General features: G+C 37.4%; 1 protein-coding gene across 1 annotated transcript in view; it reads left to right on the top strand.

The window, feature by feature from the left end:
- The window catches only part of LOC126267900 (uncharacterized), a 1063720-nt gene that overhangs the window by 831635 nt on the left and 214626 nt on the right, over positions 1–17459 (top strand). The window contains exons 22-27 of the mRNA XM_049973211.1: positions 311–493; positions 2821–2949; positions 5980–6102; positions 6449–6805; positions 10068–10244; positions 10817–11000. Of these exons, the coding sequence (XP_049829168.1) occupies positions 311–493; positions 2821–2949; positions 5980–6102; positions 6449–6805; positions 10068–10244; positions 10817–11000 (1153 nt within the window). The remainder of the gene's footprint in view (positions 1–310; positions 494–2820; positions 2950–5979; positions 6103–6448; positions 6806–10067; positions 10245–10816; positions 11001–17459) is intronic.

Genomic DNA, 17459 nt, shown 5'->3' with positions numbered 1-17459 from the left:
CATTGGCTGAAACGTTTAAGTGTGAAAATCTTTTTGTTGTGCCTATCTGTGACTCAGCATCTCTGCCATATGGTGAGTAGCAGCTTTCCTTCTCAGAATATTGATGATGTTAAGTGTGATTCATGTAATGTCATTATCTCTGAGACAATCTTCAGCTTATTGTCGTGAGTCATGTCTGACAGAACAGACATCTGGCTAAATAAAAGCCTTATTTTTATTACATTTGTTCCAGCAGATGCTTACAATCACTTCAGTGAAAAGATAGAATGAAGCACAGTTATAAAATGATCATTCTCAAATGTGTTTTCAGGCAATGCAAAAACTCGACCAGCTGGAACAACAGCTGAAGATGAATGAACTGCCTGTCACTTCTCCTCAGCTGGCAAAAATGCATGCAGCAGCTGTACAGACTATAGAAGATGTAACAGATGGACCTCTAAAAGAAGGTTACGCCCTTCTTGATGCAGCTGGTCACAGTATGCCTGGATCAGAGGTAGGTTATATAACTTCATTTAAATTTACAAATTTCATCTAGAGAATAATAGGAAACTAAAAATATAAATTGTTACTGGGCATCATCAGTTTAGCCATATACTAATTTCATAAAGATCAAAATGTTTTGTTGGTCTACTTGTCAGCTACTGGTTCTTTGCTCTCCTCCATATGTTAGCATTATAAATAACAATTAGCAGATAATTCTCAAAAAATATAGAAGTATAAAACAGGAACTTTGACAAAAGATAAAAGTTTAAACACTGTAAATAAAAATAACAAAAGCTCTGCTTCTTTTAAAAAAAGGGCTACAGTGAGACCTTTCCAGCTGCTGGATCAGTAAAGATAATAGCTTCAATGACATTACTTCTATATATATGAGGACGGTATCTGTTCTTTCGGACATGTCTGAAAGAACACATACTATCAGTGACCATGCAGCTTGTTAGAATGAAATTACAATTAAATGAATACCGCTAGTTGCATACAGGCATTGGTATAAGTCAATGGGGACACACATTTTCAACTGGCCCCATTGACTTATATCAATGCCTATATGCAGGTAGGGGTATTCATTTCATAGTAATGACGTTACTTCTTATACTTTTAATCTGTGAATGGATGGGACTGCAAAGTTTTGGATGACTCAGATTCCTTAGTAGTGTTCATGTCATAAGTTCAAAAGCCGTAAATAAAACTTCCCTCTTTCCACTTAAAATTGTGTGTGAAGAAGAAAATGAACAGCACACTGTTGTGTATACACTTTTTGGTTAAAATTATAAATAAGGAGAAAGTAATGTAAATGGATGGATTAAAACTCTACCCACCAGGCAGCAACAGGGGAACACACACACAAAAGAATTTAACTTTCACAAGCTTTTGGAGCCAGTTGCTCCCTCTTCTGGTGGAAGGGTTAAGGGGGAAGGAAGAGGTATGAAGGAAAATGACTGGATCAGTTTATGGAAAGGGGTACAGCTCGGGAAAGTCACCCAGAACACCAGGTCAGTGGAGATTTACCAGATGGGATGAGAAAGTAAGGAATAGGAAAGAAGGAAAGAAATAGGAAAGAAATAGTTCATCCATCCTGTCCCTAAAAGTTGATACTGTCAGACTTACTCTTGATTCCTAATCTCAAAAAATGGCTTGAAAAGCAGACAGATTTGTTGAATAAAGAGATTATCTATGTGGTGAACAAGTACTATGCAGAGCTATAATAAAAGTCTGTTCTACAGAAATCTAAAAATTAAAAAGTTCAATTGAAGTTTATTATTTACCAAGAGTTAGTAAAGTACACTGAAAAATAATGCTTTTAAATGTCAACTGGAGCCGCCATAATCATTCTGACCAGTCATATTTCATTCAGTGAAGCAAAATATACAAACAGAATTTAATTATCCAGTTCAAATGCTGACCATAGAAATATGTGAATAAAAATACATTTAAAAAGCTTTGGGACTAAATGTTGAAACTGAAACAGTCAGGAACTGGATCAGCTTATCCCTTAATCAACTGTGCGGCTTCAAACAAATTGCAGGTGCTGAGGCATACAATGGCTGAGGTTCAACATGTCAAGTGTGAAATTTGAAGACATCCAGATGGATAATGAACTAAGGTGACGCCAGCATAGGGATAAATTAATCAAAAAGCCCAGTTCTGCGTATTTTGCACTGAGTTGACCTGCAGATGGGTCTACCTAGCAAACATTGCATACCTTCACTCGATACTATTCTGTGGCGTAACTCAACAAAACTGTCTTCCTTTCGAGCCATTCTTTGACATTAGGAACCAGGTGTAAGTCTGATACTGTTAACTTCAAGGAATAGGATGGATGAACTATTTCAAAGCCAAGCCATCACAATCCTCTCAGTAGTTCAGTAGTTAATGTGTGAGGAGTTGAATTCTCCTGGTGTCATAGAACTGTGTTATTAACTAGTCTTAGTCACTTGTACTTCAGCTTGCCACCAAAATAGTCTAGTAACATTGTGTAATAGCAGTCAGTCATTGATTTCACCTTTCACAGATAGTCAAACATGATGAGATCCCATGTGTCCCCAAAAACAGTTGCTATCATCCTCTTCATCAACAAATCAGTTCCCTCAGTGTACTTTCACATTCACCAAACCATTGCCTGGACTGAAGATTGGACAAAACTGTTACAAGAATCACACTTACAAACAGTCAGGCTAATAACAAAATTTTCCATTATTTCCTTCAAATTTATTAGACTTGTTAATCCTCTTTTATACCTATTTTTGCTTGTGGTTATGAAGGAGATTATTTTATAATGCAATATATAATGCTACTAATGTTCTTTTCTCTTTGTTCCAGGGAATTAAAAGAGCAGTGGAAGAACTGGAAAATCGAAAAATTTATCTTAATGGATTGTGCATAGCTCACAAAGAAGAACATCTTAGAGTGTCTCTAGCTATGCAGACTTACAAAGAAAAAGAAGAGGAGGTGAGGACCATTTCAGTATTTGTTATTACTTGCTTCTAAGCCTTTAACTTAAGTTTAAAATGGTCAATCATTTGGGGAAAAAAATTGGAACTTGGAGTTGCTTCTTCAAGGAAGCAAGAGATATAGTTGGGAAAGGTTGGAAAGGAACTGCAGGTCACTCATATCCCAGGAACCAGCCTAGTATGGGGAGGACAAGGGTAGCCAAACTCTTTCTTTCCACTATTGCATTTCTACACAGTCCAATGACTCGACAGGAACATTGACATGATGTGCACGTGGCTGCATGTGTGCCAACTGGATGCCGCTTCACAGGTCAGAGCAGGTCACACCAGAAGTTGCAGTATCCCACTGTGGACTCTGTAGAGGAAGACAACTCTCAGCAGTAGTGCTGGCCCTTTCAGACATAGGCAGACAGTGACAGTGTGCCCGCTAGCAGCGTATGGAATTAGGCGCAGGGGTAGCCCACTGGCTTGAAGGTGCCAAATCTGTAACATCACACTCATAGCTAGCAGGAGGCTTGCTGTTAGTGGGGGCCAAGTCTTGTGGGGCAGCTTGTAGATTCATATTGACTCGTAGACTGGCATGGACCTCTCCTCAAAGCTTGTGGCAGCCAGGCTGCATGCGTCTGCATCTACCTAAATATGGGGGGGGGGGTTGGGGGGGGGTATATATAGGATTGGTGCATATTTGTTTTGCCAAGGCATCACTTTCCATCATGTGCCCTCAACAGAGCTTGTGGGTCAGGCTTCAAGTAATTGGTCACCATGCTGCGGGATCTATGTCTTTTTGCTTTGTCATTGTTATTATATCGTTGGCTCCTCAGCAGGCCCTACGCCAAACGTTGTGATGGCAGCGGATAGCCCCTGAAGTATCTGTGTTTTGACAGCTCCAGTCTGATCCACTTCTGTGGCCTCTTTGCATTAGCTGTGGAAGTGTCTTTATTTTCTTCAGTCGCACCAAAAATATAGTGGTGATGCTACACACTTCCTGTCTCCCACACATTCAGCCCCAAAATCTCATCTCAAGGTAATTCTGTGAAGACTAGACATACATCCTATAAATTGATAACTGTGTACAGTACATTTCAGATTTTCTTTTATAACAATCACCTTAAACCACAAGGTTTGTTGGCTGTGTACTTAATCTGAGTAGTACCCCCGTGATTAGCTCACAGGCTTCTCTCATTTTCACAAATGACCATTAACTCCGTTAAATGACCAATTACAAATTAGCAAGTGTTATTATCAGATTCTTTACTCTCACCTCTTACTTTAATCACTACTTAACAATAAACAGATTCATTCAGTAAATTCGTTATGTTTATCAAAACAGCACTTACACCAAATTTCACTTAACTATTCCTTATTGGGTATGGGTAATCCGATCAAATCCATGTAGCTGTAAGTTCACTGAAGTTCCCTTCTTTTTCATCCAAAAACATTAATTAATTGACCCAACATCGACAAATTAAAAAATAATAATGGAAACTCTTTGCCTCTTAACAAATTACATTAACATATCATCTTTTCACAGCAAATGGTCGTATTCAACTTATCTCTCATGTTCGGCATTTCTTTCTATACGTTCAGTGGCTTATTTGCTCGCTACTTTGGAGCTTTGTCCATGCAACGAAAATTTTCCTTATGTTTTCCCAGAAAACACCCCCTAAAATTATGCTCACACATAAACCACATATGGCACTACCACACACTCAATAGGTTGCCAGCTAGTTCCACTGATTTCATTTGCTGTAATGCTAATCATAGACTGAATCCTTGCAGTGTTATGTTTCTTTGCAGCTTGCAGTACTACATCACATGAATTCAGCCTTAGTGATTTTGCATGCGGTTCAATTGGTTTTTCCATAATGGCAGATGAACCGTGCAACAGTTCCTCACTTGTGACGGTTTTGATCAGCTGGACTAATTTCCCCCGAGTTCCACCTCACAACACCAAACAACAGTTTTGGCATGATGCCCCTTCTTACCTTCAGTATGTAGTACACTGCAAGTGACATCACTTTTGCGAACCTCCTGATCCTCAGGCACATCCTCCTAAAAGATTTTCACATTGTCAACCCAACCAGTAGTTTCACAAGTAGTTTTCCTGTTTTTCTCCTACCCCATTCCTGCTTCTGAGCAAATGGTGTCAGCACAGATGGTTAAAAATCTGCATCCTTTGTAAATAAATGTGCCTTTTTCACTTAATTACCTGTAACATCTGCAACATAATTAAAATCATCAGTCACTTCCTCTGCATCCTCCGCAGTGTCTTAAAAAATTATAATCTGCAGTTCCTCTAAGCATGACACAAAAATCATTGGGTACATGCTACACTTTTATAAAGCTTTTGTTTCATAAAAATGATTGAAAAAGTATATGAAATTGAGAGTATTGTATACAAATCTAATGACAATGGAAGAATTAGAGAGGGTGATAAAATGATTAACCAAGTGTAATAAGATGAGAAATTGCACCAAAAATTATATGCATAGAAAAAATAATGATAAACAGAGAAAAATGGAAAAATGAAATTGATTGAGTATTCTGTCTGGGTTCTTAGTATTTTTTGAATTCACTCCACTCATTTCCCCTGTATAACGTATTCTTACCACAGATGCAGTGGAAGTGATTCAAACATATACCATCTATTAATATTACCTGTTATTTGATTATGACATACATAATAGTTTGATCAGCAGCAACTTTTGCTACACATTCTAAAACATCCTATAAAATGGGAAAGATAAAATTAAAAATTGTCAAAAAAATATGATGGATAAAAGATTTAATTTAATTGAGTAATGAGTAGCATGTACAGTAGCAGGGAAAAGCTATGTCCGAAACAAAGAGTGATCTTATCTTGCTAGATGAACATAAATGTGAATTGTTTATCATAGTTTCAAAGTGATGCTGTACTAATGGTCTTCTTGGCCTCATGTGAGTATTCCTCAGTGAGATTTGCTTCTCTTTTAACTGAAATGAAATTTTCACATACGTAATTTTTAAAGAAATTTGCCTACGTTCACAGATTTTCTCCTGGATTGTGCAAATTGCTGAAGCATTTCTTCAAGGTCACCAGGACATGGGCAGTGTTCTGGCAATGGCACAAGACTTCCTGCAGTTGCATCAGCAGCTATTGGGGGATGTACAGGTCAGCAGTTTTATCTTTTAAGTAACTAATCTGTGAAAATAAATGTAATCAGCTGCCATGATTTTTAGTTTCTAGTGAAAATAAAAATATTTATAACATATTGTTTCATTTTAGCTGACATGTTTAGCTAAAGATTTTGACACAGCAGGACATTTGCAGTATATAGATTTATAATATATAAGCAAAACATAATAGTTTCTAGTCAGCCTATCAGGATGAATTCAAGTGATTGTGCATCTAAGACACAGATATCTGGATATGATATTTGAAAATGTTAAGGTACAAAAGACGTGAATACATATTTGGGAAATTAACTTATCTAATCTCTATATGTTCTTTGCAATAGGAGAAAGGTAATGAAATCAACAATCTGCTGCTAACACTCCCACCTATTCTGGAGGTTGCAACAGATGAAGAACGTGCCAAGATTGATGAAAAAGTGGAAGCATTACATAATCTGTGGCTGAATCTGAAGAATGTTGTTGAAGCACGTATATATCTAGCACAGATATATGTCAAGTTCCATACAGTGGCTGTTGATCTTGCCAATGAATTTGATGCTCTTGATGATGAACTCAAGAAAAGTTCAGAAAAAATATCAGATGAAACAATCAGAAATGTAGAACAAAAGTGGCTCTACATTCAGCAGTTATATACACAACTGCAAAGTATAGGCAATAGTGTGAAGGATGAATGTTCAAAGGTGAGTAAAGTTTCCTGTTCCAAGTATTTAGTTTAAACACTGATGTATAATAATTGAATTTATTGGCATCATGTTGAATCAGCATATTACACCTGATTACCTCCAATAGATACACTCCTCATCCACTGATCACAAAATATTGAAGTATTTTGACAATAATAGCGAGTAATTTAAATCTGGAAGTATCGAGTAAGATAACTGGCCAATTTTCTAAGAAGTGTGTTCTCTAATTTTCAGTCTGACATATATTGTTTGCTAATGCCCACAATGGCCTGCAAAAACAAGCTCTGATAAAGAATGATGTTACACACCTTTCATTGTAGTGTTATAATATTTATAATATTTCACAAATACAGGGTGTTTCAGCAGAACAGTTACAAATTTTCAGGAGAGGTGGAGTACAACTAGACAGTGGAAAATCACATAGCAGTGTATGTTTGGAAATGCTTTCCTGGCATGGTAGTGATGGCAAAAAACACAAGAGAGGAAGGACATGAACAGAATGAGGAAACATGTTTATTATACTTGGTACAGCAGAAACCAAGAAATAATAAGAAAAGCAGACAACAATTGTCATCAGAGGAGGTGTTCGACATTACAGTCCCAAACCATGCCGCAGACCTTACATCTGCGGCACTGTGGCTAGCGAGATCAGCAGACCTCACTTGCCTTGACCAGTTCATCTGACTATAGCCTCCATTAACACTGCTGAGGAACTTGTTACACACATTGTGGCAGCTTCTGGGGAACTCTGGGACATGCCAGGTATTTTCCAGAGATGTGAGGCCTGCACCAATGTCCTTCTTTCATGACAGTAGTTGTCTGTTTTTGTTCTTATTTATTGGTTTCTGCTGTACTGAGCATAATAAACATTTTCTAACACTGTATGTATCCTTCATTTTTACCAAGTGAGGTGGCGCAGATGCTAGCACACAGGACTCGCATTTGGGAGGACGACGGTTCAATCCTGTGTCCGGCCATCCTGATTTAGGTTTTCTGTGATTTCCCTAAATTGCTCCAGGCAAATACTGGGATGGTTCCTTTGAAAGGGCACGGCCTACTTCCTTCCCCATCCTTCCGTAATCCGTTGAGACCGATGACCTCGCTGTCTGGTCTCCTCCCCCAAACAACCCAAACCAACCTTCATTTTTTATATGTTGTTTCATCACTGTTGTGCCAGGAAAACGTTTCCAGCCATGCATTGCTATATGATTTTCCATAATCTACATGTACTCTGTCTCTCCTGAAATTTTGTATCCACTTGCTGAAGCACCCTGTACATCACAGAAAATGTCCATTTAGTAAACTTCAGTATGTTCTCTACACCATACGAAGTTACATATCCTCTGCAGCTTCTCAGCAGCAAACTTCAGGTCCCTAGTTGCATTTTCCATTATTCAGACAGTCTGGGCAGTATGGTGAATGTTTAAAGAGACCCAATTTCAGATTAGATGTTTTATTCATTGTGTGCACATCAGACGGTATGCATTGTGATGAAGCTGTAGTACTTTTTGTGAGAAAGCTTCCTAACATGTTGGTCACATTGAAAGGCCTCAACAACGTTAACAACTCACCGTAATTATTAGTGACAGTATGGCCTTTTCTTGAAATTGTGTCAAAATACTGCTGACATTCCAAGATATCAGCAGTATTACCTTACAAATGTTTGATTGTGACTTAAATGAGTGCTTCCACTTTACTGCTTATCCTTTGCTCACTCCTTTGTCGTAATGTACCTAGGACATGTTACATTTTAACCAAGAAAGAATTTTCGTTGCATACATATTGTCTCCAAGTGCTCATGAAACATTGCGTAGTGTGCATCTAGTGATTGTAGCACAGTCTCCTTGAAATGCATCAGTTACACTCCTGAAGACAAGCTTATCATGAATGATTTAGTGTATGGATTTGGGTAAATTATTAAATTCCATTGCAATTTCATTTATGATGACATGCCCATTAGCATGAATTCTTGTCTCTGTGTCATAGTTCACTGTATTAGTTCACATGTCTACTGGTCTTCCATTCACCGGTTTGTTACTGACACCGTGTCATCCATTTTTAACCTTTCTGCCCTCTCATACACTCATCCTTTACTTAAACTAGCGTATCTATGACAAAAGTTCTTTCCTCTGTAGATTTCAGATGGTTGCATTGCTTTTGACAACAAAAAACTAACAACACTTCTTTGTTATTGTATGTTCTTGTTTGTTCTATGTTGTGTCATCAACAGTGATAATGACATATTGGACAGACTGCATAGGTGCATAAATCCCAGTTAGCACAACACATTTGTGGTTTGTTGTTAAGGAAACATTTTTGCTTTTGTAACACAACATTTCATTGTGCATAAATCTTGTTGAAAGTTAATAATAAAATTCCTCTACTGTTACAACTCATGTTCATACACATTCGTTGTTTCCAACTCTCTGCCAATTGTGTCTAGTGATCTATTCATTTAGTTGTGCCAACTGCATACAAGTGCATGGTATAATAAATTAGTAGTTCGACTTAGTTACAAACTATGAATGTGTTATTACACCATAACAAGTTTTTTAATGTAATTACAAATGGTATGAGAAGGATGGATTGATACTCACTACATAGAGGTAGCTTGGAGCCACAGACAAGCACAATGAAAAGGACTGTTAAAATATTAAGCTTTTGAAGAAACTCCTCTTTCTCAAAGAGAAAACATGCTCACATTAATACAAGCACAACTCACACACACACATGGCCACTGTGTCTGGGTGCTGGGGCTCCAAGCCGGTGTGTAAAGATCTGCCCTTTCAGTGTCATTGTTATTCCATCCTAGACTTTCCATTGATTTGTGATACAAAGGAAACATTCCATTCCATAATGTTTGTCATATGTTTTGGAGGACATGTAACTGAACTGTAGAATTGTAAAGTGTGATGGTTGTATCCAACAAGAATATTTCTGAGGTATGGTTTTTAAGATGTTCATTGCCTTATTTCATTATTTGACATTTTTCCATGGATCTTATAGTATATCAAATTGTAACAATTGTATGGATTATGAAAGAGGAGAAATTATAAGAAATTAATTTGCAGAATTAAAGTACGTGGTTTTTGGAACAAAAGGAATACTACATGTAATGCAGAGCTATAAACTGGTATCCAAAATAGCATTTTCCTAAATCATGCTGATATCCATACTTTACCTATATGCTTACCATATGAGAAGAATGAGTTTTTGCAGTGGTGGTTTGGCTCAGTTTCAGTATCTTCTTCGGTTACAGATTGGAGACCCGTATCTAGACACAAAACGTGCAGCACTATGTGTGGACACATTGCTGGAGCACTTTGGTGGCCGTCAGCTGACACTGACACAGAGCTGGCAGACGTGGCAGAGCAGTGTGACAGTGGAACGTGAGACACAGATTCTGTGGGAGAGGAGTGTTGTTGACTGTTCAAAGGTAAGTTACCGATACTGAGAATTGTCAAAGCTAGAACTTTATTATCTTGAGTACAACCATTTTATTAGCAGCAGAGCAGATTCAGTTCTTAATGTTAATTTTCTTCTGATTTCACTAATATGGTGGCACACAAAATTCTGGTGTCCTTCATATAAGTTTTGATGTGCATTATTCCTCTCTTAATTTATTTAGCCAACTAGAAAGTTATTGTTGAATGTTAATGTGATATTACAATTACAAATCTGCATGAAGCATTTATTTATTAACTCTGCTGTTAATGACCACAAACTATTAAGCATATAATCCCAGAAGTTAAACAATTTTGTTTAAGGAAGTTTCTTATTAATAAAAATTTACATCAAATAATCTGGTGGTGTGTGCGCCTGGGTAACAGTGTATGTTGGTATGAAAAGTACATTCACTGTTATATTCTGCACAATGAACTGATTGCAGTTTTAAAGAAAACTAAGTTATGCACAATTATTAGATTTTTCTACTTTGAATCTTTCTTCTGTAGTGTATTATTTGACTACATATAATCAGATTTAATGTTTTTATTGTTATTTTTACAGACTTATGATTGGGCATCCAAACTAGATGGCCACTTATACCCTGTCATGACAAGTGAAAGCTCATCATCAAAAGTGATAGTACGAGAATTAGAAGACAAACTGCAAACAGTGCTGCCTGAACTAAAAAAAGCACAAACTGAAATTGAACTAAGGGTGAAGACAGCTGAAAATCTTGTCTTAAAAGGTACTAAGGTTATACAATCCATTAGTACTAATTTTTATGCTTTATCTATACAGTAAATACTTCCAAAATCATACAGATTTAAGTGAGTGATTCACTAAAATTATACTGCAAATAGTGAGCATTATTTTAATGGTAATTTTTGTGACTAGACTGTCTAGATTGTTTAACTAATTTCATTATGTATAATGTCATTTAGGTTACTGCCATCATCAGATCAGAGCAGTATAGTACAGAAGGTAACTGAAAGAAATTTGCAATCAGACAAACAAAAGATAATAATTATACTGTAGTCACCATGATTTGTGATAATTTCCTGGCATTGCAAAAGACAGGATATAGTTCTTAATTGGATGTGAAATCCCCATGAATGGCAATACACGCTCTGCAATGTTCTCCCACGCTGGCTACAAGATTAGTAAGGATTTCTTGTGAAACGGCATCCCATTCCTCCACCAGTGTGACTGACAGTTGTTGGATGGTCATTGATGGGTGTGGATGTGCTCATAAACATCTTCTCAACACCCCACACATGCTCGATGGGATTTAAGTCAGGGAAAGGCTGGTCAGTCCATTCACCAAATATCCTTTCATTCCAAGAGCTCCTCCACCTACTCACTTTGATTGGCTCACACATTATCATCTGAAAAAATTAACTTAGTGCTGGACGCACACTTGAAAAGATGTACATGGGGAAGAAGTAGTTTCACAATAACATTGACTGGTGAGTGTTCTGTGTTCAAAGATTTTGAGTGTAGTACACCCTTGCAACATTATGCCTCCCAACACCAAAACATCTGGACCACCAAAAGGATCATGTTCAACACTGTTCCTGGGTGCATTGCATGTTACCACTTCTTGCCATATGAGGGAACATAATACACCCAGGAACAATGTTCAATATGATCCTTTTGTTGGGCCATATGTTTGGTGTGGGGAGGCACATGGGCATATTGACCTCCAAATCTTTGAACATTGTACACACACACTGGTCAATGTTATTGTGACACTGTATATCTCCCCCTTGTGCATCTGTCAGGATTGCATTTGGCTCTGACTTCCTTTTTATGGATGGCAGTACATGACTGCATCTAACTGCACAGGTGGAGGAGTTATTGTAGAGAGAGAATATTCTATGAAAGGACTAGCGTACCCATTCCTGTGACTTAAAACACATCAAGCACTTGTCGGATTTGTAGCAAAAACGTAAAAGTGCATCAATGGCCATACAGCAGTTGTCAACCACACTGGTGAAGGAATGGGATGCCCTATCGCAAGAGGTCCTTACCAACGTTCTAGCCAAGATGGGAGTATGTTGCAGAGCATGCATTGCCATTTGTAGTGATCTCACATCCCATTAAGAACTGTGCCCTGCCTTTTTGTAATGTCCAGGAAGTCATCACAAATCATGACAACTACAGTGTAATTATTGTATTTGAATAAAAGTGTCATTTTTGTTTGTATGATTGCAAATTTCTTTCAGTTATATTCTGTACTATACTGTAGCAGTTATTTCTATATATGGCCCATTTCATTAAGCTGTGTTACTTGGTAGTGATGCATCATGTGAAAGTTACTTGCGTCCTTAAGTTTTGCACATCACTGGATTTAGTGAGGCATATTCATATTTAAAAAGCATGTGGTAATTGCATGTACAGTTTGACTTCAGAAAATGCCTTTAGAATGTGTAACTTTTTGACAAAGTTGTGCGTGATAAGGGTTACAATGAGATCATCTGTGAGATAATTATGTGTGGGAAACTAGATCTGTGAGAAGTGATATGAACAAAGAAGGGCATAATGAAGACAAATGATAACTGTGACAAAAATAGTCAGTAAGTTACTTGGTATTAGGAATATGATGTAGATGGGTACCTAAAAAAAAATCTACCCACCGAGCGGCGGTGGGAGAACATGCACACAAAAAGGTTTAACTTTTACGAGCTTTCGGAGCCAGTGGCTCCTTCTTCTGGCAGAAGAGTTGAAGGGGAAGGAAGAGGGGTGAAGGAAAAGGACTGGAGAGGATTAGGGAAAGGGGGTACAGTTCAGAAAAGTCACCCAGAACCCCGGGTCAGGGGAGACTTACCAGACAGGGTGAGAAGGAGCCACTGGCTGCGAAAGCTTGTAGAAGTAAACCTTTGTGTGCGTGTGTGTGTGTGTGTGTGTGTGTGTGTGTGTGTGTATGTGTGCATGCGTTGCGTTTCTTTTCTCCTGTCACCACTTGGTGAGTAGATTTTTTTAATCTATCCATTTACATTATATTGTCAATAATTGATTATATTTTTGGTATTAGGAATGACACATTTGATAGATAATACGCATAGAGGTATGCAGTTTCATGTGATTAACCTAATTTATTAAGCAGGTAGCTGTTATCATTATGTAATTATTTTACTTTCTTATTGTTGCATGTATGCATCATAATGTGAAACAATAGGTAAAAGGAAAAAAGAAGTATTATTAAAAACAAAGATTCCAAGACTTACCAAGCGGGAAAGCGCCGGCAGACAGGCACAATGAACAAAACACACAAACACACACACAGAATTACTAGCTTTCGCAACCGATGGTTGCTTCTTCAGGAAAGAGGGAAGGAGAGGGAAAGACGAAAGGATGTGGGTTTTAAGGGAGAGGGTAAGGAGTCATTCCAATCCTGGGAGCAGAAAGACACATATCCATCCGCACATACACAGACACAAAGGGAAGTCTTTCCGCTCCCGGGATTGGAATGACTCCTTACCCTCTCCCTTAAAACCCACATCCTTTCGTCTTCCCCTCTCCTTCCCTCTTTCCTGAAGAAGCAACCATCGGTTGCGAAAGCTAGTAATTCTGTGTGTGTGTTTTGTTCATTGTGCCTGTCTGCCGGCACTTTCCCGCTTGGTAAGTCTTGGAATCTTTGTTTTTAATAATTTTTCCCATGTGGAAGTTTCTTTCTATTTTATTTACATCATCGAAAAAAGAAGTATGATTGACAGAGAGGACCAAAATGCTAGGCCTTCAAAACCAAATGTTGTGGATGATCGTAACAAAAATCATGGGAAAGAAAAATAAAAGTAAAGTCAGTACAGAACAAAAGAAAAAAACACTAGAAAACAGGAAGACAAACAAAAGAATATGTAAGGGTAAAACTGTAATGCAGGAATATATGAGTTAGGCAGTAACATAGTTTGCGGTGAAATGATGTAGTAGTGGACAATGCTAGAACCTGTGGTAGCAAATTGGTACTTGATGACTCGCATGAAACTATTATATGACCCTGATGTCAGTGGGATGCTCAGCTCTTAACTTCTCCCTGTTCTGAGCCTGTGATAAAGATTAAAACTTGAACTGAATGGTTTCAAAGCTGCTTATTGCAAGAAGAATTAAATGCTATAGTTACACACTAATTTCCAGAACTACCACCAGTTCTTCAAATAACATGTCCATCTTTCTTTATCAATCTATATTTTACATTCCCAGCGTATAACTTTGCTATGTTTTCCTCAATCAAATTTTCAGCGGTATACACACCAAAATACACGGTGCAGTCACATTAATGTGAGCGCCACCTATGTTTGATGTCAGCATGAAATAACCACTCACAGACAGCAGGTGGCAGCACTGGTTGTGGAGGGTATAAAATCGTGTTGAGGGGGACACGGAAAACAGTGCAGGATAATTCCACGTCAGATCACCCAGGTCATGTCACTCACCATCTCAGATTCTCATGAAACTTTGTATATTTGCTTATACCTATAACACAAGTACTTCTGGAAATTCTTTTTGGTCTAGCACTGAAACTCTTTTTACTCTAAATTTACAAAATATAGCGAAGTTCTGATAATTTGCCTCTGCAAGAATGCTCATGCAAAGTGGTACTTATCTACTAACCCAGGTGTGTATCAAGTTTTTGATTTGGAATTTTTTGAGAAGTTATGAGAGGCATATAGTTAACAAGAATGCATTTATTTATGCAGTAAAGTTACAAAGAAAATTATAAGAAAAAATGTTAATGGATGTCACTTTCGAGTTTCCGGAAAAATTACAAGGACGCTAATAAACACTTGTATCACCTTTTTTCCAACTTGCTGGGGAAGCTAGCCTTGGTCTTAAAAAATTCCTAAGGTTGTAAGCTTTCTAATAACATAAAAATATTAATGGGTTTTCCTTGCATGGACACACAAATAAATCGGAAATAAAAAAGTTTTTCACTGTGATGAAAAAGGAGCCATTCCAGGTAAGTTCAGCCAGTTCTGACACCTACTGCCTCAGATGCAGGGGTCTCAAATTAGCATAGTTAAATATCAATTATGAAACATAAAATGTGATTCATGTGCAAGGATCACCTATCAGCACTCAGTGGTTGTCCAGTTGTGTCGGCATGCAAATTCGACCCTTCATCACCAATGAACAGCAATCATTACGAGTACATGAACCAGGTGCCTGCTACAAAGATTCATATGCAGCAACTCTTCCTGAACGATAGTTGAAGAGACACTGTAGATAGCCCCTTACCTCACCTGGATTGTCAGTTCCTCAACAGTTGCACTTCTATTCACACGTACATAACTTTACATATGACATTCATCTCTGACATCTACAGCCCATGGAGCATCACAATTGCCTTGATGCTGGTTTTGGATAAGGCCACTTTGCCATGCCGAGTATACTTTAACCACAGTGGCACACAAACAGTTTACAAAGTTAGCCAGTTTGGAAATGCGTCTTGGCTTGGCCTGAAAGTCAGTGATCATGCATTACTGGAAATCCGATAAATCGCTCCTTGTCTACATGATGACAGTGTGATTCCTTGTCAAATCACCCAATAATTCCAGTGTTTGTAACCCTCTGTCCCAGATTTTCATGAAACTTTGTATATTAGCTTTTAACGATAACATAAGAGTTTCTGGGTTTTCCTTATCTCAAACCAGAACTTTTTTTGTATTGAATCATCTATATAGTTACAAAGAAAGTTATAAAAAAATATTAATGTAGGTCACCTTCAGATTTCTAGAAAAATTACAATAATATTTAAAAACACTAACTTTGGCATTTGCCCAACCTGCTGGGAATCTAGTTTTGGTCTTAAATAATTCTCCAGATTGTAGACTTTCTAAGAAGATAAAAATATTAATGGTTTTTCTGGGAATGGGCACACAACAAATAAATTGGAAATCTAAAAACTTTATTATGATGAAAAACTGGTCACTCCTAGTAAGTTCATACAGGCCTGACGTCCACTGTGTCAGATTTTCATGAATTGTTTTTCTCTCGTTAGTGTTGCCGTGGTAACAACCAGTGTAAAATTTATTTCATGTATTTATTTATGTATTGTCTCTGACACCTTGTGGTGTACAGTGCACTAAGATACAGAGCATTGTTTACAGTAACTGTGTAGCGATCGTTTCATTTTTTATAAGACATAATACAAACAGTATTAATGTTAAAATTTTCAAGTGCCTAAGCTTACATATATATGGCATAAGAAACTGCTAAAAAGCCAGACAAACATAGGGGACAGTTAATATGTATGATTGAATTAAAAACTGGCGTAAAGTTAAATACACATAGGAGACAGTTAACATTTTTATGGGAATGCATAGAACATGAAGTACCAGTAACAGTAATATATACCATGCATGATGGGAACTAAGAAACAACAATAAGTACAAATCACTGGCTTCATGTGAAGCCACTGCTAAATTCACATTAAAAGTAGAACAAACAATATTTTTTTTTTCTTTTTGAAATTTAATAATTAATTGCAGGTTCTAGATTTGTAGAAAGTGAACCATGTTTCCATCTGGAGATCTATAGCTGCAATCAATGACTGTTTGAAGTTGTTTCAGTTCAAGTATACAATGTTCAAAGTGTTTTTCTACATTCAGATGATATGTTTTTTGATTTCACTGTACTGAATGCCGTATCTTTCATGTATTAGGCAGCCGCCACCCCTTTTACTGGATCTGCAGTAGCTAGCACCCATGACATACCTCGGAAAATTAAAAAATCCAGTGTTCAGCGAGGCGTATAATGTTTACACTCAGAAGGTCAGACAAGCAAAAAATTTCAAATTTTAGGGATTTATTCCATATAGATTGGATGTTTTGATAAAAAAGATATGGAAGGTTTCTTTAGTTTCATAAGGCCTTCACACTTATTCATAAAAAATATTTCCACACTCTGAAGACCAACTTAACTTTATTGGTTCTGTATTACTTCAGTCTACACACACACACACACACACACACACACGGGCAATTTGGAAGGTCATAATGGTGTGGCACATCAATGAATATTGCATTAGTATGTGGGAATTCGCTGAGACGTAACTTCAAAACATTTACACCATTAGTTTCATTTTTACATATACCATTAGATCCACCAGCAAGTATCGCAGCATCACAATTGGGGAGATACTGCACATCTGAAGAATCAGCCAGATTTTGTAACTGATCTAGACATGCATCGGATTAGAAAAATC

Source organism: Schistocerca gregaria, chromosome 4, assembly GCF_023897955.1.
Source record: "Schistocerca gregaria isolate iqSchGreg1 chromosome 4, iqSchGreg1.2, whole genome shotgun sequence".
Lineage (NCBI taxonomy): Eukaryota > Metazoa > Arthropoda > Insecta > Orthoptera > Acrididae > Schistocerca > Schistocerca gregaria.
The sequence above is the reverse complement of the archived record's forward strand: the minus strand, read 5'-3'. Positions and strand labels throughout refer to the sequence as shown.